The 27,540-nt window shown below is 38.0% G+C and overlaps 1 protein-coding gene across 1 annotated transcript; it reads left to right on the forward strand.

The window, feature by feature from the left end:
• The first annotated feature begins 6,883 nt into the window (after positions 1-6,883).
• mapkap1 (MAPK associated protein 1) lies at positions 6,884-25,917 on the forward strand. Its single transcript, XM_059357378.1, has 13 exons — positions 6,884-7,009; positions 8,989-9,184; positions 9,915-10,347; positions 13,763-13,852; positions 16,092-16,240; positions 17,128-17,300; positions 18,287-18,463; positions 20,091-20,200; positions 22,699-22,806; positions 23,434-23,574; positions 23,924-24,061; positions 24,214-24,311; positions 24,995-25,917. Exons 3-13 carry the CDS (start codon positions 10,065-10,067, stop codon positions 25,115-25,117), a joined length of 1,590 nt encoding a protein of 529 aa, XP_059213361.1. The 5' UTR covers positions 6,884-7,009; positions 8,989-9,184; positions 9,915-10,064; the 3' UTR covers positions 25,118-25,917.
• The last annotated feature ends 1,623 nt before the right edge of the window (positions 25,918-27,540 follow it).

A 27,540-nucleotide genomic window follows, 5' to 3' on the forward strand; every position in this document is an offset into this window, starting at 1 on the left:
TGAGAGGTCACCAGAGCACTGTTAGCTAATGGTGGCAAAGAAGCTGCAGTGTTAACATGGGCTGTCTTCAGAGTGGGGGCAAGGCAAGGCAGCCCCATCTGAGGGTCTTTTTTTTTGTTTTTTTGTTTTTTTCCAGCAATTTCATTTTGTCTGCTTCTGAATATTATTTCTTAGTTTCTTTTGTTCAGACAAGGGTAAGTAGGAGATGTTTTTACCTGACATGTTTCGACTGACAACTTCAGTCTTCTTCAGAGGTGTCAGTTGATCGATGTGACGTGGCTTTTTGTGGAGTTCCTCATAAAAAGACACGTCACAGCGATCAGCTGACACCTCTGAAGAAGACTGAAGTTGTCAGTCGAAACATGTCAGGTAAAAACATCTCCTACTTACCCTTGTCTGAACAAAAGAAACTAAGAAATAATACCCATCTGAGGGTCTCTTTGACCGTGGACCACCACCTCAGACCAGCAGGGCTGGTGGTTTGGGGTTGAGCAGAGCAGGGATTACGGGTGTTACAGCAGGAGTAGTTGGTACCAACTTTTTTTCTTTCAGCAAAATCAGCAACAGGTACGTGGCAATACACTTCGAAAACACTGAAACTGAAACACTGAAACAGGTTAAAGTCTCCGTGGGTTTGGGGAGGACTTGGAAAACCCTGAAGTGGAGAACTGAACCAGGTACGTTGACACGCACACACAAAAGTTCCTGCCACCGATTAAGCAGGAGAGTAGACAGGAGCCCGAGGTGGTATTCAGACGGGACCCCAGTGAGATAAGGCACCGCACTGAGATGAGCCGAGTGCTGTGTGGCTGCAGCTTGCTTAAGGCAGATATGCATACGTCAAATATGCAAACATCCGCCCCAGAGTCATTTTACAGAGTGTACAAGGTGTACAGAACTTGGGATCCATCAGGGAGGAGGAGCTGGGCATGGAAGGGGTACCTTCTCATTAACTAGTGAGCCCAAGCTCTTTGCTGGGCAGCAGGAGACAAAATGGCCAGACTGACCAAAATAGACTGTCCAACCAGGAGGTTACTTCTATGAGTCTGTCTAATGTGGTAGGCAGTTCAAAAGCAAAAAGTTCATTTTTAATCTCCAAACCCAAACAGGTAGGCATCACATTGGCAACACCATTCCACTCACTGAGACATACCTTGGTTACGAGAGTCTATGGCGTAATCAGTAACTTGCTTCAGGCCAAGCAGTCCTCAGACAGCATCAGGGCCCACCAGGACCACCCTGGAAACATTTCGATGCTCTGCCGAAAACGTCTGGAAAGAACTCCCACTCAGCCGTTCACCACATTCAAACCCTTCTGGTCAGGTGGTTGATGATAAATGCCACCTTGGCAAACATGTGGGGCTGTAACGCAAACAGGATCGAGCAGTTCATCAGAAAAACGCGACAGCCCTCCGGGTCCCCAGCATAGTGTTCTCAGAAGTTCACATAAGGGATGCTGTAGCGTGAGAAGCAGAACTGGGAGCATAGCCACTGATGAAACAAGTGAGTCGACGGGGGCCTGACGTGGGATCCAGGAGCGAGCAGAACAACGCACACAGACAGAATCACTAAGTCGTGTCGAGGCAGGGAAACAGCACATAGCCACAGGAACAAGGAACTGTGGAACCAACATTATCTCCTTTCCTTCAGTAAATGATAGTCAAGTGCATCCTATGCTAAAGGAGTTATGAAAGGATGTGCACGGAAGCAGTTTAACCAGCCCTTATCATCGCTGCCACTCAACTCAAGTACTGTACTGAAGTACAATTTTGAGGGACTTGTACTTTTTACTCTACTACATTTAGCTGCCAGCTTTTGTTACTTTTCAGGTCAAGATTTAACATGATTTTTTTTTTTTTTTTTAAATAAATAAAGCACACAACATTTTATTAAGTAGTCAAAAGTAGCCCTACCTTGACCACATTGAAATGTTGCTTACTTAAATGCATGAATAAAAATCCAACAATATATTTGGAATATAAATAAACAATCTGAGTGGGACTTTTCTGCACAATGAGTACTTTTACTTTTGATTCTTTAAGTACATTTTGATGCTGATACTTTTGTACTTTTACTTAAGTAAGTTTTAAATGCATGAGTGTGGTATTTGTCCGTGTACTTAAGTAATGGTTCTGAATAGTTTTTCCACCACTGCTGCCACTTTACATCCTTCTCTTCTGGGTCATCTTCTCTCTCTCTCTCTCTCTCTCTCTCTCTCTCTCTCTCTCTCTCTCTCTCTCTGGGACCCGATGGAGCCTCAGACTTTAAAGATGAGACTTCTCAGTCCTGACCTCTATCAGTCCAACATCCTTGCATGCTCCACCTTCGATTTCACAATCAATAAATCATTGAACTTCCTCAAGCATGGGCTTTGTTACAGCCGTGTGTGTGTGTTGTGTATGTGTGTTCACACTGAATGTAGGCCATGACAGTGAAGGAATGTAAAGCAGTGAGAGTAAAATAGAGCAGGCCTCATTCCTGTGGCTGGGCATCAAGCTGCTTGGCTCGGCGTCTTTTGTGACTACTGGCAGTCTGACAGCTGGTTCCAATAGTCTGGATACTGTCAGCCCTATCACCAGACAGGACATTGATATTGGATAATCATGCAAAACCCTGTAAAATATTCAAAGGTATTGTTTTTAAAATTAGTTTCTTCCAAATAATACCTGTGCGTGCCAACTTCAATATTATCACTTTATAAAAGTAAACATTGATCGTCTGTATCTGGACCCAAACTACTGTCTCGTACATGTTATACACTAATCCACCACCCTGACCTCCACTACTTTACTTTCAGTCTGCAAAAAAAACATGCAACCTTCTGCTTTGCCAATAAATGTTGGTACTTGCCATTATTTGTGTATGAAATAATCTAATATGAGCATAATTCTTTAGAAATTATAATTATTATTATTATTATCATTACTTATCACTAAGTCTCCTCTAAGAGTTGAGGCAGCAAAAAATCTAGCCACCTAAATCAGTCTCATAAAGTTACTAAACTATCAGTTTGGAACATTGATTGATAATTAACTTAATCATTATGATCAAATTACCATATTACAATTCATATGTAATAATGGTTGAAGGAATTAAGGAATTATTTTCATAGAAAAGGTTGGCATATCATTCGTATTGTACAACATTAAATGGACAGCATGTATATTCCAAAAAGGTATTCATCGTAAATAAACAAAGTAAAGCAAACAAAACACACAATCTATAGAGTGTGTGTGTGTGTGTGTGTGTGTGTGTGTGTGTGTGTGTGTGTGTGTGTGTGTGAGTGTGTGAACAATATTAACAGGATTGACCATCATACACTACAACAAAGAAAGAGTCGTAAATTAGGAAGATGTATAGGCCTGGAATGCTGTATGTCTGTTAAAGGCCAATTTAAAGTGCATGCACTTCTAATATGATTATTCTCAGGGAATGCACACAGTTGACTTTATTGTGTATACTATTTTAACTGCTTATATATGATGTTTTTATCTTATTTCAATGTTTTTTTGATGATGCACTTTATTTTCCTTTTTATGATAGCTCGCAACTACTGAGACCTGAGTACCACATTTCATTCTTTCATGTTTACGTGGCTGGAATGACAATAAAGTTCCTTGAATCCTTGAAGTTCTGCCTTTTCTGCAAACTCCATGTGGACTGCCCATGTTGCCAGAGACAGCCAGAGTGGGCAGCACGTGTGAAGGATCAGTACAATTCCCTGGGTTGATCCTCTTGACAGTGGAGTCCAGTACAGGACAAAGTTCTGCAGCTCTTGAAGTGAAATCAGGTAATGAACTAATGATCAAGAACCCTTGGTGGTCCCTGAGCACTGGCTCATTATAAGCCCTTCATTTACATAATCCTCTGGCTGTGCATCAGTGCCAGACCTCAAATAACCCTGAGACGAACTGTGGAGCAGTTTAACAGCTTTGACACAGACCAACTGAGGCTCTGCTCAAACAGTCATACGTGAAATCAAGCACTACCGTGCCCACTGAACAGGTAAAAACACTGCAGGCTAAAACATTGTTTATTCCTCAATCCAATTATTTATTCCATGTTATATTCAATTATCTAAATTGTGTACATTTCTCTGCATATTACTGCTTTCTTTCACTTCTGGTTAGATGCAAAACATTTCACTAATAACGTAGCCACTGGCAAAATTAATCTGACACGACCTCTCACGTGAGAGTGTGAAACTAAACCACAAAACAACCACAATTATTCTCTTCTCCAAGGCAGCTGAGTTTCTATCCCAGACTGTGACAGAGAAAACCAGGACTCTTTCAACAGTGGCTCTATAGAAGTGGAGCAATGCATCTCTTGACATATCAAACTTTCTAAGCTGGCGCAGGAAGTGAAGCCTCTGGTGGACCGTACTGATAATGAGGCTAGTGTTGTCCTCCCACTTCAGAGGGAGGACAACCCTTTTTCAGCTTTGTGAGGGGACAGTTTGTGGCGTCTTCTCCTCTTCTTTTTATTGTTGGGGGTTTTTCAACACAAACCACTGCACACACTAGAGTAGCTGTAGCCAAAAGCTGCTTCTCCTCCATTTGTAAGTTTTTAATAAGAGCATGATTGGGGAAAAAATTGCATGGTAGGAAAAAAATGCTAAAAGTTCCCCGGCAAGATTCACAGTCTGTCCTAAACCTCAGTCTGAGACTACACTTGTCTCTAGATGTGAGCAAGTGTGAGCTGATAGTTTTCCGGGAGTCTTTTCCAAATCTTTTCAAAGTCTTCTAATGTATAGGTAGCATTTTTCTGACTCCTCCGTTGAGACCACTTTGCTTTGGGAGACCCTACCAGGAGCTATAGCCCCCCGACAACAAAGCTCCCAGGGTCCCTGGGGCACACAAACCCTCCACTACGTTAAGGTGGTGATTCTTGGATGGAGTAAAGACAAATGGACCCTCCAACACTCTGCTCAAAAAATAATCTGGAAGCTGTAAGGAAGAGCTCATAATTCCAATCAGGATGCCTGGGAAACATCCTATAGACCCATTGTGCTAACATCATATTCGAAACAGAAATAACTGTGATGTCACAGTCCCCAGTCCTAGGTCAATAAAAGAACAGAACAGCAGATTATTGTGTGTGTGTGTGTGTGTGTGTGTGTGTGTGTGTGTATTGTGTGTGCTGTTGAGTTGTTTGCAGTTTTGTTGGCATTATAATGTGCAGAGGACATGAAAACAAGGAAATACTCATCCATAGTGGCTTGATATCAGCATCGTCAAGCATTAAAACACCAAGACATTCCATATTAAGAGTTACTTACTAATTCCAGGTTAGCTAGGCAGGGGAAACATAAAGCAAATATGTGCGTACCAACACACTCACTGATACCAGGGAATGAGAAAGTGAACAAGTTGGTGAAGGAGGCAGGAGGGACATGTATAAATCAATAATAAACTTTCAAAATCAGAAGGGAAAAGCATAATTCTGAGGGAAACAGTAAAACTCTGGCAGCAGTATTGGGATAATGAGACAAAAGGAAGACATCTCCTCAGAATACAAAATAAAGTTGGAGGGTTACAAAGTAAAGCAATATAAAGGAACAAGACATGTTAAGCAAGTTAAGAATCAGAATCAGTGCATTATTATTATAGGGAAACATCCAAGAGGTAGAGGTAGAAAGAAAGGCTATGATAAGAGGATAAGATGAGAGGAAGCCAGAAAAATGGGATTTGAAGAGGTGTTATAAAGTGGTGACACGGTGGAGGGATGAAAAGTGATATTTACAATGTTTAAAAGGGACCCGACTAGATATAAGGAGATAATAGAGACACAGTGAACCAGACCTCACATAACCCTGAGGCGAACTGTGGAGCAGTTTAACAGCTTTGACACAGACCAACTGAGGCTCTGCTGAAACAGTCATACGTGAAATCAAGCACAACCATAGCCACTACACTATTATTGAGACTTTATAAACAGGTAAAAACACTGCAGGCTAAAACATTGTTTATTCCTCAATCCAATTATTTATTCCGAGTTATATTCAATGATCTATATTGTGTACATTACTCTGCATATTACTGCTTTCTTTCACTTCTGGTTAGATGCAAAACTACATTTCACTAATAACGTAGCCACTAGCAAAATTAATCTGACACGACCTCTCACGTGAGAGTGTGAAACTAAACCACAAAACAACCACATAAAGTTGGAGGGTTACAAAGTGAAGCAATATAAAGGAACAAGGCATTTTAAGCAAGTTAAGAATCAGAATCAGTGCATTATTTATTATAGGGAAACATCCAAGAGGTAGAGGTAGAAAGAAAGGCTATGATGAGAGGATAAGATGAGAGGAGGCCAGAAGAATGGGATTTGAAGAGGTGTTGTAAGGTGGTGACACGGTGGAGGGATGAAAAGTGATATTTACAATGTTTAAAAGGGACCCGACTAGATATAATCCAATCCAATCCACTTTATTTGTATAGCACATTTAAACAACACAAACATTTCCAAAGTGCTGTACATAAAATCAACAATAAAACAAACAATTCCATATACCAATCAGCAATAAATAATAAGTGTATAAATCTAAAATGATGCCATAAATAAAACAATACAATCAAACAGATAAACATAGTAAAATAAAATAAAAGACGTAGTTAAAAGTAGTAAAATAAATGAAAGAAATAAAAGACACAGAGGACCACAAAACTCACGCAGTGTTAAAAAGCCAAGGAATAAAAATGGGTCTTGAGACGAGACTTAAAACACTCCACCGGAGATAATAGAGACGCAGTGAACGACTACATCCAGAAGGAGGCAGTAAATACAGTCTATCTAGACAGCAAACTTCAAAGAAGAAGAGGAAGTCTTTTATTCTGAAGTAATGGAACCGGAAGTGAAACTGGGTTGACTCCACTGGGTTGCAGTTGTGTTATGTTATGGTTCTGCTATCGTCCAATATTACTACTGGGAAGAGTTATTGTCACTACTTGGAGTATGCGTGGATAAACGGGACTTCTGATTCCCTACCGGAGGACTTCTAAAGGTGGGACACCGACCGTTAGACTGTTAACGGTTTCTCTGAGAGGCTATTTATTATTAGCTAACGGCTAACATTAACCACAGAAAGCTTCTGTGATGTTAGCATCAACAAACACGAGCTAACTACACACAACCAATGTCATTTACACTGACATGTTTGGGTACATTATTTAACTGGAAATATAAAATATATACCTTGTCACCACTCTCAGGAGCTTCCTCCTGACTCAGCTTATGTAGGAGGTTTTAGTGACCGGTTAGCATGTTTATATGAGCTCGGAAACACATTAGCTACATTGGCTAACGCCATGCTAGCTACTGGAGATCACCACTAGTTAAATCAGGCTGCTGGGTTAAAGTTTGAATGGGTAGTCTATCACTAGGCATTAGTACACAATGTAAAGCACTTCTTCCTTTAGAAAAGCTGTCTGCTGATGCCTTGGCCCATTTTAAAAAGCAAACTTGAGCATTTTCCCCATGCAAGCTGCAGTTAGCATCAGTCGCAGAAGCTCTTTTTCGACCCCGCACACACTTTGTTGCTTTTGTTTCTTGTTACCTAATGTTAGATTAAGTCTTAGAGCTGGATTGTGTTACGGCATTTTGCCTTACATGCTCACTTTAGTAACGTTTTCTGCTTTTCTGTTTACTCCTTTTATTCATTGCTATGAGGTGAATAGCACAGATAAATGATAAATGATTGATTTCCCCGTTTGGATGCCAGTTTACTCTGTTAATCAAGCCGTCAGTGTCACACTGTTTTTTTATTATGCCACCAAGAGGACATCCCTTTTAGTAGATTTTATTATTAATAATAATAATAATAATAATACATTTTATTTGGAGGCCCCTTTCTTGGCACTCAAGGACACTGTACAAAAGGATAGAAAAGAAACAGCAATAAAATACAATATAATAATAATAATAATAATAATAATACCGTTGTTAGGGTTGCTAGATAATTCTTCATGCTTCATCATTTTGAAACCTGGTATCAAATAGTCTACCTAATCCCAACATTGTCACTTCTGAATCACTTGTGGTACCATTTTTTTTTATAATGAATGACAAAAAGAACATTACACCCCAGCCCTTCCTGACCAACAATCTTGGAGAGTTTTTCCTCTCCTCCACTTTACTAACGTTTTCTGAGTGGTGATGAGGTTGTTTTGCCCTTGCTCTCAGCTCTCTTCGCCCTGTTGAAATCACCAACAGCTATGTGTTCACAGTGTAAATACTCCCAGAGGGCATTTGTTTACTGGATAATATAAACGCCCAGTGATGGCTTACGGCCAGTTTAAGGAGCCGTTGACAAAATGTCCGTATTGCGACAACACTAAATCACACCATTACTGATGAGTGGCTTGAAACTTGTCCACCTAGCCTATATGTCCCTATAGCCAAGGATCTGTTATGTGGGTGTGACATGTTGAATGGCAGGTGATTCATAAAGTAACCAATAACACTCTACTCCTTCAAAGTCATCTATATACTGTGCAGATTTACACTGTAATGCAGAAAGGGCCTGTACTGCATAGACATATATATACAGTACAGACCAAAAGTTTGGACACACCTTCTCATTCTATTTTTTTCCTTTATTTTCATGACTATTGACATTGTAAATTCATCAAAACTATGAATGAACACATGTGGAATTATGTACTTAACAAAAAAGTGTGAAATAACTGAAAACATGTCTTATATTCTAGTAAGCAAAGGGTGGTTACTTTGAGGAATCTAAAATACAAGACATGTTTTCAGTTATTTCACACTTTTTTGTTAAGTACATAATTCCATATGTGTTCATTCATAGTTGTGATGCCTTCAGTGAGAATCTACAATGTAAATAGTCATGAAAATAAAGAAAAACGCATTGAATTAGATGGGTGTGTCCAAACTTTTGGCCTGTACTGTATATATATACACACACACACACATACATAAATACATTGCTACATAAATCCCTCTTGTATTGTCTTCCAGAGACCTGGGAGTTTGAGGGTTCTGCAGGGTATCTTAGCTGTTCCTCGGACTGGGCTCTTCTGGACTGAGGCTTGGTGGTTGATCCTGGAATCTGTTGGAGCCACTCTCCCAGTTTGAGGGTCACATCCCCCAGTGCTCCCAGTACCACAGGGATCACATCAGTTTCCATCTATCCCATCTGTTCCTTCCACCCTTGGTACTTCTCAATCTTTTTTGTTTTCCTTCTTCCTGATGTTGCTGTCAGTTGTTATCGCCACATCTACTGTTACTGCCCTCTGCTGCTGTCTGTCCACCACCACAATGTCTGGTTGGTTAGCAAGTTGAAAACTGTTCGAAATGAAACTGCTAATGAATTATAAACAAGACTGTTTTAATGCAGGCATGTTTAAGGGACTAGTGTCAACATGCTAGTGTGATTGTTTGCATCGAATTGAGCATTTAGGAAGTGCTCTAGAGGAGATTTCAAGATACTGATATATATATATATATATATATATATATACTGATATATATATATATATATATATATATATATATATATCTCAGTATCTTGAAGCGCTATATATATATATATATATATATATATCTCAGTTAAAAATTTTGTTTCAAAACAAAAATTCTCATAGGCAATATCGCATGTGGATGCTGAAAAAAACACTGAGGTGCTGTGCTGTATTGCTAACATGAGTATGGAGTACACAGATAGGCACTACCAAGTTGTTATTTCATACAGATATATTATTATTGAGTTACCAGAAAACATGCTACATAATGATATCATTGTCACAATATGAAATTACCTATATCGGGTTGTAGGATTTTGGCCATTTTTGCAGAACCCTACTCTTACTACTCAAGCCTAAATGATCCATTTCAAGCCTGCACCATGTAATAACTGTTTTTAACTGTGCATTTGCTCCAAACAGGTGCTGGCAGTTAATAATCAAGAAGAGGAAATGGAAAAGATTACTGCACTCGACTGAAAGGAAAAGAAAGGCATCCTCTAGAATACAGGCAAAAGGGTGAGACAAGGAGAAGGCATCCAAAGCTACCAGACATTTTAAAAAGAACAGGAAATGGCTTTCTTGGACAACCCAGCCATTATTCTGGCTCACATCAGACAGTCCCATGTGACCAGTGATGATACGGGAATGTGTGAGATGGTACTAATAGACCAGGATGTGGATCTGGAGAAGTGCCAGCTGGCTCTGCTGCCTGGCAGCAGCTGTGGGTCATCAGGGTCGGGCACCTTCAGCGAGGGAGGAAGCAGTGTAACAGACAATCATGCCTGTGACCTCTCCCAGTCCATGGACATCACCTCCAGCTGGGACTTTGGCATCCGTCGGCGATCCAACACAGGTAGGCTCATCTTGAGGCTCTGACTGGTTAGCAGGACAGGCTTTCTGTCAGGCACAACTCCTCCTGTCGCTATGGCGGGAACTGCCAGAAAGCCTGTTGTGCTGTTGTTTGGAGGGGGGTTGTGTGTCTAATCTGGGCCCAATGGTTTAATGAAGCTTATAGTCAAATTGTGTGCTATTGAAGGTTGCTGTAGCTCGCTGTGTAGCTAGTTGTGTGGAAAGCATGGGGTTAGATTGCAGCTCAGTGTGCGCATTTTATTCATTGCTATGAGGTGAATAGTACAGATAAATGATTGATTGATTTCCCCGTTTGGATGCCAGTTTACTCTGTTAATCAAGCCGTCGGTGTCACACTGTTTTTTTATTATGCCACCAAGAAGACATCCCTTTTAGTAGATTTTAATAATAATAATAATAATAATACATTTTATTTGGAGGCGCCTTTCTTGGCACTCAAGGACACCATACAAAAGGATAGAAAAGAAACAGCAATAAAATACAATATAATAATAATAATAATACCGTTGTTAGGGTTGCTAGAGCTTCATAATTTTGAAACCTGGTATCAAATATTCTACCTAATCCCAACATTGTCACTTCTGAATCACTTGTGGTACCATTTTTTTTTTATAATGAATGACCAAAAAGAACATTACACCCCAGCCCTTCCTGACCAACAATCTTGGAGAGTTTTTCCTCCAAGCACCACCTGTTTAATTTAGTACTATAAACACTTCCCCTTATCCACTTGACTTGGTACCTCGGTACCCACTTCTTTGTTGTAAATAAAACAAAAACAATAACAAAATTATTTTTATTGTTCCTCTGTAATCAAAAAGTTTTTGTTCAACCACTTCTAAACAAAACCCATCTTAATGCCTCAAAATTGCAGGTCCATCTCAAAGTTACCTTTTTTTTTAGCTAAGGTCTTAGAAAATGTGGTAGCAAAGCAGCTTTTTAGCTGTCTTAGATGAGCATTACATTCTTGACTTGAAGTTTCAATCTTGTTTTTGTTGGTGGTACTCAGCAGAAATGTCTCTTCTCTGAGTCTCGAACAATTTCTTAATACACGTTGAAGCAGAAGAAGGTTCTGGACTGATACTGGTTCAGTCTCACTGCTCTTTTTTGATCATGTCCATTACTATATCTTGGTTGAGAGGCTCAGGCAATGGGTGTGTATCTCTGGATCAGTGTTGGACCACGTTCTGGGCCACATTAAGGCCCACACCTCTCTCTCCCACTGTGATCCACAAGGTCTCACTGCACTCCTAAAGGAAGTGCAGACAGGTGCTCTGCAGGCACTGGTAGTTCAGTCTGCAGCTGATGGATGTGTGATGTCACAGAAACTGCTGAGAGTGAATATTTTGGAAGTTGTTATTATACAGTCTGTGCTGTTGGTGTTTTTGTTCTTTTGAAGCTCTGCGCACCGCAGTTGCATGGCAGTGTCAGGATACCTGATGCAACAACAAAACAGAGTAAAGAGAATTTAGGAGAAGCATAGCTGATTTGGGACTGTGTGGGGTTAAATCAGCACAAGAAGCCTAATTATCCTTTACAGTAATTCACTACATGTTTACAATTAGATCAATCAGCAAACTCATTCAAGTATGTAGTCAAGATCAATGTTATTGATGGAATCTTGGTTCAAATTTGTATGACCAAAGTTGTCTACATTCCCCCACCAACTGCCTAGTCCATATCCTCGTGGGAAGCTCCGGGGCTACTTATGAAGTAGAGGGACCCAAAACGCCTCATAAATATTTCCAGTATTATCACTAAAGATCTGCCTCAAACATTTAATCTGCTTCACCCACCCCACTTTTTACATTTACTCTCAGTTTTGCTGTTTTTGATGTCAGTTTGGCATAGAGTTGGGTGATATTATGGTAAATACGGTGCAGTTCAAGGGTGAGAACTTGTAACACTTTAAATTTTTCATCTCAAGAACCTTAAAGCATTTTACTCTTTAAAGGATTTTTTTTTAAAGAAGTTTTATTAATTTGTTGTCTTTTGTGAGGCAGTTGTTTTTGTTAGTAGCCTAGTTTGAAATAAAATAATATTCAATGTGATGAAGTTTGATATGTCATTTTGAATTACTCTTATCATGATATATATGTGTCAGAAAAATCAGAGAGAGAGATTTGCCATATCGTCCATCCCAAAGTGTGGCAGCAATCTTAATTCCCAGACACAAAATTCCACAAAGGAGGGGAGATGCAGTGCTGCAGGTTTGATGTGAGGGTGTAATATGATATAGTGAGTTTGGATTGACTAAAAAGATGGAGGATAAATATTGTGTTGGTGCTAAAGGGAGTCCAAAGGTAGACATCATGTCTCTTTTGGGCTCTCTTTAGTTTGGTGGAGTGCTGAGTTTGGTGGAGTTGTGGTTTTTGGTTGTGGGTAGAAAGCTGCAATGCCTGGAGACTTTCAGACTTGAGTACTGACCTGTGGTGGCTGTCTCATCAGGACCCCAACAACACAGCCGTGAGAAACCTGGGGCTGCTGGTAAGACAAGAGGGATGAACAAAAAGACGTTTGAACAATGTTAACTCAGTTTTATTTAATGTTAGCTCTTTTTGGTGTGTGAAAGAAATGGCCTTTCTTCTCATCTTGCTCTCACATGCCAAAGGAAAGATATACATTTGAACCAAAGTACAGTTTATTGGTATTTTATTGTGTCATATACAGTGAGGGAAATAATTATTTGATTCGGGATCAAATAATTATTTCCCTCACTGTATATACACTACCGGTCAAAAGTTTTAGAACGCCCCAATTTTTCCAGTTTTTTATTGAAATTCAAGCAGTTCAAGTCAAATGAACAGCTTGAAAGGGTCCAAAGGTAAGTGGTGAACTGCCAGAGGTAAATAAAAAAAGGTAAGGTTAACAAAAACTGAAAAATAATGTACATTTCAGAATTATACAAGAAGGCCTTTTTCAGGGAACAAGAAATGGGTTAACAACTTAACTCTATGGAGTCTTGGGCTATTTTGTCCATTTTTGAATTCTTTTGTAAGTCATTTTGTGTCTTTTAGTGTTTTTTTGTGTCTTTTTTGGTCATTTTGTGTCTTTTGGTGTCTTTTTTTTGTCATTTTGTGTCTTTTTTTTGTCATTTTGTGTCTTTTTTTAGTCCTTTAGTCCAACATAAAATGTGATTTTGAATCTTTTTTTTACTTTCAAAACACTATCATGCTCAATAAAGAATTTTAAATGTTGCAAATGTGCATTTATTTCAGAGTACACTGAGACATTAAACTGCATCATTTTCAATTAAATTCTGGAAAAGTTGGTGTGTTCTAAAACTTTTGACCAGTAGTGTATATATAATGATGCTTTTATTTTTCTATTTCTCCAGGTTTTTTGCAAGTTTTGCTCATATGCCTGTACCTGATTTAAAATGTGTTCTTTATTTTCAGCCCAAAGACTTGAAAGGTTAAGGAAGGAACGGCAGAACCAAATCAAATGTAAAAACATTCAATGGAAAGAGCGTTCATCCTCCCAGTCAGGTAATGTTTTTTATTCATTCATTATCTGTAACATCATCCTAACTACAGGGGGGCTGGAGCAACTACTCAAAATTATTATTAAAAAAGCAAACCTGCCCTCTTTAGTAATTTTGTCGCAAAACCCTGTTTCACTTCTCAAATATTAGTGTTTCTGTGTGTAATGGATTGTATGAAATGTTTTTCTCAATGAAAATATTCAAAGTATTGGATCAGTATTAAACTCCAGTGGTTCCAAACCAGTCAAGACCTCTCCAACTGGGGAAGAAAAATCTGAGGTGTTAGGAGACGCTTAACAGGATGTTAAACATGCTTTCTTACATAAGAAAGCAGAGAAATTGACTTTTTATGTGTTTTAGACTTTCCTCTAATCTTATGAACTACTGGATAATTTAACATCTAAAAATTAGGGTTGGTATGGCTTGGATTTTTCCCACTTCTATTCCGGTTATTGACGGGATTTTCCGATACCTTTATTGGTAACCTTTATATTAAGGTCCTTGTAATAACCATTAATTAACAAGTAATAAGGCCCTTGTAAGTCCTTACAAGATGCTTATTAACATTATTGTGTGTTTATAAGCGTATATAAGTGTTAATAATAGCATTACAAACACCCATGACCCACCCATTATGTCTTTGCCATGCCTTTATTAATCTTATTTTGTTTGCTTATTGATATTAAAATATACTTTATTGCTCATCTATTATAAGTTAACTATCAGTTAACTATGCTTTTTGCAACTACCGGATCTAAAGCGAGAACAATGCCTTATTACTTGTTAATTAATGGTTATTAAGGACCTTATTATAAAGCGTTACCCATTTATTTTATACAGTTGAATGTGGTTGCTGTTATAAAATGATATGAATAATATTCTGTTAATAATCTGTTTTCACCCACTGTACGGAAACTTTAACACTGAAATAATACTGGGTCTAACATATGTGGGGCCAGCAGAAAACAACCAGGCACAGCACGACAAGCCAGTGCTCATACAACATACATTACAGCAACGTATTTCACCAACCACAACTAAACAAGAATAAGAACCACTAGATGGTAGAAGGGTGCGTTGCATCAACAGCTAAGGTTTCTCAAAGTTGACAAGCTGCACATGAATGCACCATTAAGTTCCTGTTGGCACCCACATGCTCCACCGCTCACTGTTTACATAACCTCAGTGCTCCTGGTGTCTGGAAAAAAGTAGTCGCAGACATATTTAGTGTTTTACAGATATTTATCAGGACACTTAGCTTGAAACCCTGAACAAACCGGTCTGGTCAATGTACAGTACAGGCCAAAAGTTTGGACACACCTTCTCATTCAATGCGTTTTTCTTTATTTTCATGACTATTTACATTGTAGATTCTCACTGAAGGCATCAAAACTATGAATAAACACATATGGAATTATGTACTTAACAAAAAAAAGTGTGAAATAACTGAAAACATGTCTTGTATTTTAGATTCCTCAAAGTAACCACCCTTTGCTTACTAGAATATAAGACATGTTTTCAGTTATTTCACACTTTTTGTGAAGTACATAATTCCACATGTGTTCATTAGTGAGCTGTAGTGGCTGCACAGCAAACAAACAGCTGTGAAGAGCAGACAAGAAATCTTGCAGTGCATAGCCCACAGCCAACTCACATGCTTGCTTTTTTTTAATTAATCTTCTTAGTGTGTCTCGAAACAACAAAATTAATTGATGTATGTCTTCCACTCTAGAAAGAACACTCATTTGTAGTGGTGGACGAACAGATGATCAGGACTAAAATTAGAATTTCTCAACAATTTTTTGGGAAATGGACTTTTGCAACCAGGTCTAATTTGGAAATTCAAGACCAACAATAAAGAAAATTACCCCTTTGTTGGACTGGTGACAATTTGTGAACCATAGACGGTTTATGGGAAGTTCATAAAGAAGTTAAAGTTTGCAATGGCATGAAAAATAACCAAAAATGGCCACCACTCTGAACATCCTGTTTGGATTTGAATGGGAGTGTCTCTTCTACTCTTGCTCAATTTCTATGTGCACCTGATACCTGATAATTAAGATGCTACCCACATGTTAAGACTTGTACCTAAATATTTAGCAGTTTTCTTCTGTACTCTTTCTGAATTTGTTTTGATCACAGCAACAGACATGAAACCATTCCATTTATCTGGATATATTTCTGCATTAAGAAGCAAGTAAGTGTTTGCTGAATGTTGTTTATTGCTCTCATGTGTCGTCCAGTGGAGGATCTGGGGTCTCTGTTTGAAAAACGGGACTTTAAAGACCGGCCGAGGACAACTGGTACCAAATCTACCCTTTCACTGCGACTGGAGCAGTGTCCCCAGCAGCTCAACAATCCCTTCAATGAATACTCCAAGTTTGATGGCAAGGTAAGTTATTCGACATTCTGTTTCTGTTTAGTTCTATCTTTCAAATTCTATTGGGCCGTTTCCTTTTGCTAATTACAAATTGCCTCGGACGCGCATCCAATTTCAGATCACAAGCAATAAATCAACATTTTTCCATAGGTAAGAACAGACAGTATATCACCATCTCAATGCTCAGCTATATCTCTGAAGTTATTCCATAATTTTTTGGTTGGTATTTTTCATTACACAGATTTGGTGCATTTGTTGAGCTGGTAAAAATTGTCAATCCCTACAAAATATCACATCAAGAGACAAAGACCAGAACAGATAATATAATTATATAAAAGCCCATGCAGTTATTTGGTTTGTTCTGTAAACTGCTGAGAAACCCTCCTTATTGTCAACACAGGTCATTTATACAGTGAGGTCAAGCAGAATGGTATGCTTACCATACTAACATCATCACACATGAATAACATTGGGCTCATTGTATCCATCAGAGTCTCAACTTTCCAGTTATACCAAATGTGAGTAATTCCAAGATTGTTTAGGGACTCCAGTATGCAGAAATATTCCAATAAGAAGAAGATAGAAGAAGAAGAAGATTACTTTCTTGATCCCACAATGGGGAAATTCAACCTCTGCATTAAACCCATCCTTTTTTACACACAAGTGAACACACAGTGGGCAGCACATTACTGCACCCAGGGAGCTGTGCAGGGGGGGTTAGGTGCCTTGCTCAAGGGCACTTCAGTCCTAGACCTGTCAGTACCGGGATTCGAACCGGCGACTCTCCAGTTACAAGCCCGATTCCTAACCTCTAGGCCACGGACTGCCTATAAGATTGGTCAAATTATTATGTTTTGTGTCACTCTGCATGGTGTACTCACTGTCTCTTAACCTTTCAGGGCCACATCGGCACAACAGCTACAAAGAAGATCGACGTCTACCTCTCAATGCAGATGGCTCAGGAGAAACTCCATCCAATGACAGTGGTGACCATCGCCAACGCCCGCGTCCATGATCTCATCGGCCTCATCTGTTGGCAGTACACAAGCGAGGGACGAGAACCCAAACTCAAGTGAGTTCAAATATTTCAACACGAGTTTCAATGATCCACTCATTCATTTTCCTTAACCGCCTATACCAGGGGTGTCAAACTCAAATACACAATGGGCCAAAATGTAAAACTTGAATAAAATCGCGGGCCAACATTGAACAAATAAACCTTTTAATATATACCAAACATGTTTTGCTTTAACATTAAATATGGAACCAGCAACGCTTATAAACATACAATATATAACTAAATAGTGCAGACATGCAAATCAAATTTCAAATAAAAAACAATTTGTCATCACAATGACAATCAATGTCATTAATTTATTAAATAAAAATTAAATAAAAATCATATGCCTCTTTTCTATTTGCATCCTTCTGATTTAAATATCAATATAAAGTTTTTCAACAGGTTAATACGTATAAAAATAAAATAACAATAATAAATCTAGTATTAGCGGTAAATGCACCGTATAATACCGGCGGGTCAGCTTTTATAGTACAGTAATAATATAATAATTTGGTATTGCCTCGTGGGCCAAATAAAACTACACTGTGGGCCAAATTTGGCCCGCGGGCCAGAGTTTGACACCCCTGTTTCAGGGTATCATTGCGATAACAATATTCTTGACGATATTACAAAATACTGAAAAATATATAGAAAATATGATTTTTTTTAGTCCGTATAGATAAATAAATAACGAACAAAATAAAAATCAATCCTTAATTTTAAAAAGTAGTGTAAATTGCAAATCTCAACAAAGACAGAGAGCTGGTCGGGGGTATAATACCCGCGGGTCAGCTTTTATAGTACAATAATTATATAATAATTTTGTATTGCCTCGCGGGCCAAATAAAATTACACTGCGGGCCAAATTTGGCCCGCGGGCCAGAGTTTGACACCCCTGGCCTATACGAACTCAACCATTGACAACCATTCACACGGTCATTACACCTGTTTCAGAGAATGTCAGTTTCTGTTGTACATTCTTCTGTCTCTCTACACAGTGAGAATGTAAATGCTTACTGCCTCCACATTGCTGAGGATGATGGCGAGGTGGACACAGACTTCCCTCCACTGGACTCTAACGAGCCGATCCACAAGTTTGGTTTCAGCACTCTGGCCTTGGTGGAGAAATACTCCTCACCTGGCCTCGCTTCCAGACAGTCGCTGTTTGTCAGAATGTAAGTTAGAAATGAGCAACATACACTACTGGTCAAAAGTTTTAGAACACACCAACTTTTCCGGAATTTAATTGAAAATGATGCAGTTTAATGTATCAGTGTACTCTGAAATTAATGCACATTTGCAACATTTAAAATTCTTTATTGAGCATAAAAATCACATTTTATGTTGGACAAAAGGACTAAAAAAGACACAAAATGACCAAAAATAGACACCAAAAGACACAAAATGACTAAAAAAAGACACAAAATTACCAAAAAAGACACAAAATGACTTACAAAGACATGAAAAGAATTCAAAAATGGACAAAACAGCCCAAGACTCCATAGAGTTAAGTTGTTTACCCATTTCTTGTTCCCTGAAAAAGGCCTACTTGTATAATTCTGAAATGTACATTATTTTCCAGTTTTGGTTAAGCTTACCTTTGTTTATTTACCTCTGGCAGTTCACCACTTACCTTTGTACCCTTTCAAGCTGTTCATTTGACTTGAACTGCTTGAATTTCAATAAAAAACTGGAAAAATTGGGGTGTTCTAAAACTTTTGACCGGTAGTGTATGCATACATTATGTTTTACAGTAGTGACCAAACAAATGTTTCATACATGTGTTAATCACATCCCCACATTGGTTAGGAGACAACTGCTTCACTGTATTTATATTTCAGGAATGTCTTTCATGAATGACTTTCTTAGGTTCATGTCAGTCATTTTTAGGTTAGGGCTGACCACTCTTAAACATGATTTTTTGGTAACGCTTTATATTAAGGTCCTTGTAATAACCATTAATTAACAAGTAATAAGGCATTGTACTCGCTTTAGATCCCTTTAGCTGCAAAAAGTATAGTTAACTGTTAACAAGTGCATAGTTAACTTATAATAGATGAGCAATAAAGTATATTTTAATATCAATAAGCAAACAAAAGATTAATAAAGGCATGGCAAAGACATAATGGGTGGGTTATGGGTGTTTGTAATGCTATTATGAAGAATTATAAGATACTCATGAGGCTTTTATTAATGTTCTTATTATACATCTCTTATAGCCTGCTATTAGCTGTATTATAATGCCATTATTAACACTTAGATAGGCTTATAAACACACAGTAATGTTAATAAGCATCATGTAAGGACTTACAAGGGCCTTATTACTTGTTAATTAATGGTTATTACGAGGACCTTAATATAAAGCGTTACCCATTTTATGAAAGTAGAAAAATAACAATAACTACAAGTAAAACAAAAAGATAAAAGAGAAACCATTTAACTCTAGGCCTACTTAGTTACTTGTGCTACAAGCACAAATATCAAGAAAAAAGACCAAATCAACAAAATCAACAAGTCAACAAAATCAGGCCCACATTACCCTTTACCTCTGAAATGCTTTTCCTTTGTTTACCGGCATCGTGGCGGCTGGGAGGTGATCTTATCACCCGCCACATTCAGTCGCATTTGCCCATTGTAGGGTGCAAATATTTAACCCTTGTGCAACAAACATTACTGCTGTGAAGTGAAGTAGAGGTCCACTTGTCTATTCTGTCAGAACTGAAGAAGCCATTAAGATTGTTGTAATGTACCAGGTGCAGTGGAGTGTCTTAACTTTGTTTTTGTTTGTTTTTTTCATTTTAGAAATGCTGCTCATGGTTTCTCTTTGATCCCTGTGGACAGTCTGAAAGTAACCATGAAGGAAATTCTCCAGAAAGCTCTCAAGAAGAGGAAAGGCTCACAGAAAGGCTCTGGTATTGACACGCACACTTTCATGGAAATCATGCACAAGTACATTATGTATTTGTTTTTTTGGGGGGTTTACTCTCAGCGCATTGGTACTACGTATCGAGGTGTAGATCACAGATAAAACCTGCTGTTTTATTTTGAATTGACCCATCTGTGAACCTGTGACATGAAACCTAAGTTACATTTGCCATCTAAAAGTGTGTGCATACTGTTGTCTGAGCTTATTATGATCTTTTCTTGATACACAATTACTACTTATTCAAAACCCATATTTGTACTTATCATAATTACAATCAAAGTTTGAAAAAAAAATTTGACAAATAAAAAGTTGTATGTATTAAGATTCAACAATTTACATTAGTCCTACTGCTGACCCCTACATGGTGCATTTGGAACAAATGTGCATAAAATATCTTAAATCACACTTACTAAGAGCCTTTTTGATGAATATGAAGAAAGAATGGTAACGCTTTATTTTAAGGTCCTTGTAATAACCATTAATTAACAAGTAATAAGACCCTTGTAAGTCCTTACAAGATGCTTATTAACATTACTGTGTGTTTATAAGCCTATATAAGTGTTAACCCTTTGTCAGGCAAAGAACTATATTTGGTAGTCAGGTAATATTTCGAGGAAAAAGTTGCAAATTTACTAGATTAAAGTGGCAAACCTACAAGAAAAAAAGTCGCAGATTTAAGAGATTTAAAGTGGCAAATCTGCGCGAAAAAAGTTGCAGATTTACGAGAAAAAAGTGGGAAAAAAGCAACTTTTTTCTCCCAGATTCACCACTTTAAATCTCATAAATCTGCACATTTTTTTCTCGTAGATTTGCTACTTTAATCTCGTAAACTTTTTTCTCAAAATATCATTTTCGTATGTTTTTTTTTACACATTCCGGCAGTATGTAATATCCTCCAATATTCTCTAGGGTTGAAATTTGAAATTTGCAAGTATTTCAATGAGTGCTCTATTAAGAGTTAAAGTGGTGATTCTGGGAGAAAAAAGTTGCTTTTTTCCCACTTTTTTCTAGATAGTCTAGATATCAGCTCTTAAATTAAACTCTCATGAGCTATTTTTGTTATAATTATATTGTCCAAACAAATGTACCTTTAGTTGTACCAGACATTAAAATTAACAAGGAATTGAAGGAAACAATGGTCTAATGTTGTTTTCTATGACTGTAGTTCTAAGGAAAACTGACTCCAGTGTGTCCTGTAGATTCTCCAACAGGGAATCTAATTCTGCAAGAACATTTTGCTGATTGCCCTAGATTACATTTTTAATGCTGTGGTTGCATAAAAGCAAAACCATCTATTAACTATGTATTAGATACATAGTCCAGCTCATTTCAGCTGCTGTGGAAGACAACAAGTAGTGATAAGAAAACCAGCACAAACACAGAAGGCTTCTGCCCTTTTTGGGCTTGAACCCTAATATTGTATATCCATGTGTCGGAGTAGAGCCACTGCTCCTTCACATGGAAGGGGCCATCTGATGGGCATGCCTCCTGGGTGATCCTACTAGAGGTTTCCTGTCCAATTGGTAAGAACCAGAAGAGTTTATATGTCTCTTGTGGCCTGGGAATGCATCAAGGTTCTGCAGGAAGAGCTGGAAAACCTTAATGGATGTATTGATGATGAATAATACATGAATCTTTACCTATGTCATATATATCGATTAGTCCATCGTTGCTGTGGTGCAGCAACAAGAGTAAGAGCTGTCTAAAAAAAAAAGACACAAAATGACAAAAAAAGACACAAAATGATCAAAAAAGAAACAAATGAGGACACAAAATGACCCCAAAAAAACACAGGAGAAGACACAAAATAACCAAAAAAGACACAAAATGACAAAAAAAGACACAAAATGATCAAAAAAGAAACAAATGAGGACACAAAATGACCCCCAAAAAAACACAGGAGAAGACACAAAATAACCAAAAAAGACACAAAATGACTGCAATAAAAACCAGAGTTGATGACAGGATCACACACAATCACAAGATCACATTTATGTTGGTTTGTCTTTGTTTATTTTTGGTTCATCATGTTGATCCAGTAAGTCATAATAAAAAATCAATTATTATTAGGTCATAAAGGTGAGGTTGTGATGAAAGAAAATATACCAACATGGCATTTACACATTCTTTTTTTTTTTGTCTTTTTTGGTCATTTTGTGTCTTTTTTGGTCCTTTAGTCCAACATAAAATGTGATTTTGAATCTTTTTTTTTAACTTTCAAAACACTATCATGCTCATAAAGGAGTTTCAAGCCAGAACTTTAGAGGTTAATTTTACAGAAGGGCTCGACTCTGCTTTGTTTTTACATCTGGATGTCATGAAGAAGACATGCTTTGGCGCATTTGGTGACTCCAGAGGGTTAAGAATGCAAAATAAAGATTAAAGAAGATAAAAAAAAGAGTTAGAGCTGTCGCCTACCAAAGGCAACAATTTTGAAAACGCTAATATGTGTTGCTGTTTTCTAACTACATCATTCTCCAACAGGGCCAATGTATCGTCTAGAGAAGCAGACGGAGCCAAATGTCTCCGTAGACCTGGACTCCACACTGGAGAGCCAGAGCACCCTGGAGTTCTGCCTAGTCAGAGAAAATAGTAAGTAATCCCAGTAGGTCACTACCACAACAGCCTTATCTTCTCAATGAATGACTCCACAGCTGGTTTCGGTAACGCTTTATATTAAGGTCCTTGTAATAACCATTAATTAACAAGTAATAAGGCCCTTGTAAGTCCTTACAAGATGCTTATTAACATTACTGTGTGTTTATAAGCTTATATAAGTGTTAATAATGGCATTATAATACAGCTAATAGCAGGCTATAAGAGATTTATAATAAGAACATTAATAAAAGCCTCATGAGTGTTGGATGTCTTTGTTGTTGTTGTCTTTCTTAATGTTGTTGTCATGACGAACACATCTCAAACAATGTCGTATTCAGCATATGACATATTTTGTTCTTCTTTCATCACATTTTACTGTGCTGTCTAAGGCATCAATGACCTGCCTTCTCTTCCTGTGTTTGTGTGATGGAGTAATGCACTCTTGTCATTTGTGGCAGATCAGATAAAATTGGTTGCCTTAGTTTTGGTGCAACACATCTCCTAATCCCAGCAGTCATTTTTGATTAATTGTCTAACCAGATTTCTAAATTATAGAATATGCATTGAAATCAAGACTAAATTATAGATTATAGTTGAAATATATTTTCTTTCTGTCTCCAGGCTCCAGAGGTGAAGAGAGCTCAGAGGAAGACCCTCCTATTGACATCACCACAGTCCAGGACATGTTAAGCAGTCATCATTATAAATCCTTCAAGATCAGCATGATCCACAAGCTGCGTTTCACCACAGATGTCCAGCTAGGTACGTAACGCTTACTGTAGCCAGTGAAGGTCCACATCATCATTTTTCTCCAGCTCCAAAAGTTACACAAATACCTGTTTGAAATATTTCACTCAGTTGATTTTATTTAGCAGGTCATGTGAAAACAAAGCATCAGCAGACACAGCATTTTCTCATATATAGATTATATATGAGAGATTAGAGATAAGATTTCTCATATATTGGAATGCAGCAGTTAAGTGTGGCCATAACAAGACTTAAAACATACTGCTTTATTCAGTTTCTCCTCTACTTGTTGTCCAACAATGAGTGGTTATCATTTGTATGAAATGTGTTTTCCATTCATTCATTCTGACTTCTGTTTCTTCAGGCATTTCAGGAGAGAAAGTGGAGATTGATCCTGTCACCAATCAGAAGGCCAGTACTAAGTTCTGGATTCGACAGAAACCCATCTCTATCGACTCGGACCACCTCTGTGCCTGTGACCTTGTAGAGGAAAGAAGCCCCAGTGAGTCGACCAGGGACCTCTTTCCACATCTGTACATGATGTTTACAGTAGAAACCACCTCCCCGAAGCACTCAATTCTTAAGGGGTTGATATGTGTGATCAGAGCAACATTTCTGTCTCTTTAAACATGTGTTTTCCTCTGTGTGTTGCAGGTCATGCAATATTTAAGGTCACTTATCTCAGCAATCATGACTACAAGCCGCTCTACTTTGAGTCTGATGCTGCTACTGTCAATGAAATCGTGCTAAAGGTGAGTTCTGGCTCCACGTCTGTGCTTTGCTTTGTTTATGTTTCCCTTTTTCCAGGGAGACATTTCAACAGTTGAGTTAGTGCCAGCATTAGAAACTCTTCTATGAGTTGTTCCAAATGACTTTTGTCTCAATTCTTTCTCATTCAAATATACAGAGACACCTTTTGGACATAACATGAGTGGCAGCAAGTGGAAGTAAAGCACATTTACTGTCACTATTACAAAGTAGATTATTATAAGTAAAGTTAAAATATACTGGTACTTTTCATTTTTATAAAGTGTATAGATTTATTTCAGCTGTACTCTTTAGTCTGTGAAAACAACACCGGTGTTGTTAAAATTGTGCACAACTACAAATTTCTAGCAGAAAGTCAGAGTTAAAAACAGGAGCTTTGGACTCTGAAAGAAGTGGAAGGAAAAGATCAGTTATTAGTTGCATTATGACAAATATAGTTTCCAGTGTTTTAGACCCTGGCTAGACCCATACTAAGGATTATATGTCAGGATATCTCAACCTCGACTGTTCCTTTTTTTATTTGGTACCTTGTGAATTCAATTCACATTATGGTACCCTGCAGGCTCCAAAAAACTATCCCCGTCTTCCACAGGACTCATTTTTTATTGTATTGATGGTTTCAAATGAATATTGAAAACTCATCCTAAATAAAACTCTTAATTTTCAGGTGAACTATATCCTGGAGTCCCGGGCCAGCACTTCTCGAGCTGATTACTTTGCCCAAAAGCAGCGAAAACTGAGCCGGCGGACTAGCTTCAGTTTCCAGAAAGAGAAGAAGGCCGGCCAGTAGACAGAGTCTGGAGCTGCTCACTCACCTGTCTGTCTGTCTGCCTGTCTGTCTGTATGTGCACAGACAGACAAAGCCTGACAGTCTTATAGACACACAGTATTGGGCTAAACACAAGTGGAGACTGGCAGCAAAGTCCAGTCAGAGGAGACGGGCACAAAACGGACCAGAAAGAAAAAGACTGAAGAATTATGGGAAAAGAGTTTTGGCTGCCACGTCTCCATCCGTACTTCATTCATTCATGCTTCAACATAACAAACAAAACCGAGATACATGATAAATCTTTGGTTCTGTCCTTTTTAACAGATTTAATATAACATGGAGAAAAAAAAAGTTTTTTTATGTATTGTACATTAACGTTTTTTCATTCAGGAAATGAAAAAAAGGACGATATAGAAATGAAATAGCCCAGTCTTGATTTTTAAAAACAGATCAATTTCTGGCTCAGATCCAGAAAGCAAATCCTTAAAGGAACACTCCACCGTTTTTTCATATTAAAACATGTTATTCGGTCAAGTAAGACGAGTTGATGCAGACCTCTTGCGTCTCAATGCGTGCACTCAATCGCCCTGGCGCGCGGCGCCACTTGGCTAGCACTTAGCTTAGCCCAGTTCATTCATTAGGATCCAAACAGATGGACAGTTAGAAGCGACCAAACTCCTCCACGTTTTCCCTATTTAAATACAGCTACACGAGTAGTTAAACGACCAAGTATGGCGACACAAAATAAAACGTGGCGCTTTTCTAAGCGGATAAAAAGGAGAACTATAATGTATGGTGGAATAGCACTTGGGAACACTTCGACTCGGCGCAGTAATATCATCACGCCTGAGGGGAGAAGATTTTTCAGGAGTGATGATATTACTGCGCCGAGTCGTGTCGCCATACTTGGTCGTTTAACTACTCGTGTAGCTGTATTTAAATAGGGAAAACGTGGAGGAGTTTGGTTGCTTCTAACTGTCCATCTGTTTGGATCCTAATGAATGAACTGGGCTAAGCTAAGTGCTAGCCAAGTGGCGCCGCGCGCCAGGGCGATTGAGTGCACGCATTGAGACGCAAGAGGTCTGTATCAACTCGTCTCACTTGACCGAATAACATGTTTTAATATGAAAAAACGGTGGAGTGTTCCTTTAACATTGTCTACACTCAGTGGTCAGATTATTAGGTCCATGAGCTAAGACTGGTACAGTCTAATACAACACAGCTGGCAAGACATCTTGATGAAGTCAATGTTCTAATGTTTCAGAGAGGTGTTGTTTCATATTATGTCTAATTGTATGGCATTATACTGACAGGTGTTTTTGCTGTTCAACCTTCCCTTGTTGACAACAAGAGACAAGAACACCACAAACTGCAGCCTCCAAAATGACAATGCACTGGAATCAACACGTCTTTAAATGTAATATAACTGAACATTGGAACATGAAGGGAGGGTTTTCTGTGGGACTGTTTAAGATTGCATCAGTTTTAGCTAGGTGGACCCAATAAACTGAGTGTATCAATAATGTGTCATAATTTTAGAATTGGTTCATGTTGCCACTTTTCCACCATATACAGGTACATGTCAAAAAAATAGAATGTCATGAAAAAGTTCAATATTTTTTGTCAGTCATTTCAGAAAGTGAAACTGGTATATTATATAGATTCATTACACATAGAGTGAAATATTTCAAGCCTGTTTTTCTTGTAATTTTGATGATTCTGGCTTACAGATAAGGAAAAACCCAAAACTCAGTGTCTCAGAAAAATAGAATATTACATAAGATCAATTAAAAAAAAAGATATTTTAAACAAAAAGGTGTCAGCCTTCTGAAAAGTATCTTCATTTCTATACACTCAGTACTTGGTTTGGCTCCTTTTGCATGAATTACTGCATCACAGAGTGTTAAATTTAACACTTTTTCTGAGTTTATATAGTTCTCACGGATTCTGAGTTAAAATTACACAATGAAAATTGTTTTTATATTGTAACTCTTTAATAGTGCTGAATATTTGACACACTTGGTGTTGTTTTATGGCACCACATAAGTGCACTTTTAACTCGAAATTGTGTTATTCCTTTTCACTTTGAGTGGTAATTTTTAACAAACATTGTGTTATTTTATGACACAAAGTGTATTTTTAACCCTAAAATCATGTTATTTCCTTTCACTAATGTGATAATTAACATTCATTGTTTTGTTTTACAATACATTAAAAGTGCATTCTGTCTTTAGCCTAGCATTCAAGTCACAAAATCTGAAAATCAATTAATCTAACTCAGGTGTTAACATGTAACAACGCCGGCAGAAGCTTTTTGATCACTACAATGTTAAAACAACTCCAAAATCAACACCCACCAACTCAAAATTATTAACAATGAAAAAACAACACTACAGATTTTGCTGTGTATGTGTAATGAATCTATATAATGCATGAGTTTCACT

Source organism: Centropristis striata, chromosome 19 (genome assembly GCF_030273125.1).
Source record: "Centropristis striata isolate RG_2023a ecotype Rhode Island chromosome 19, C.striata_1.0, whole genome shotgun sequence".
Lineage (NCBI taxonomy): Eukaryota > Metazoa > Chordata > Actinopteri > Perciformes > Serranidae > Centropristis > Centropristis striata.

Excerpts from the sequence above, each read along its gene's own strand:
- mapkap1 (XM_059357378.1), top strand. The coding sequence starts at position 10,065 with ATGGCTTTCTTGGACAACCCAGCCATTATTCTGGCTCACATCAGACAG. Across the intron at positions 18,464-20,090 it reads CAGTCGCTGTTTGTCAGAAT|AAATGCTGCTCATGGTTTCT; the intron begins GTAAGTTAGAAA and ends TTTTCATTTTAG. Across the intron at positions 23,575-23,923 it reads CACCACAGATGTCCAGCTAG|GCATTTCAGGAGAGAAAGTG; the intron begins GTACGTAACGCT and ends CTGTTTCTTCAG.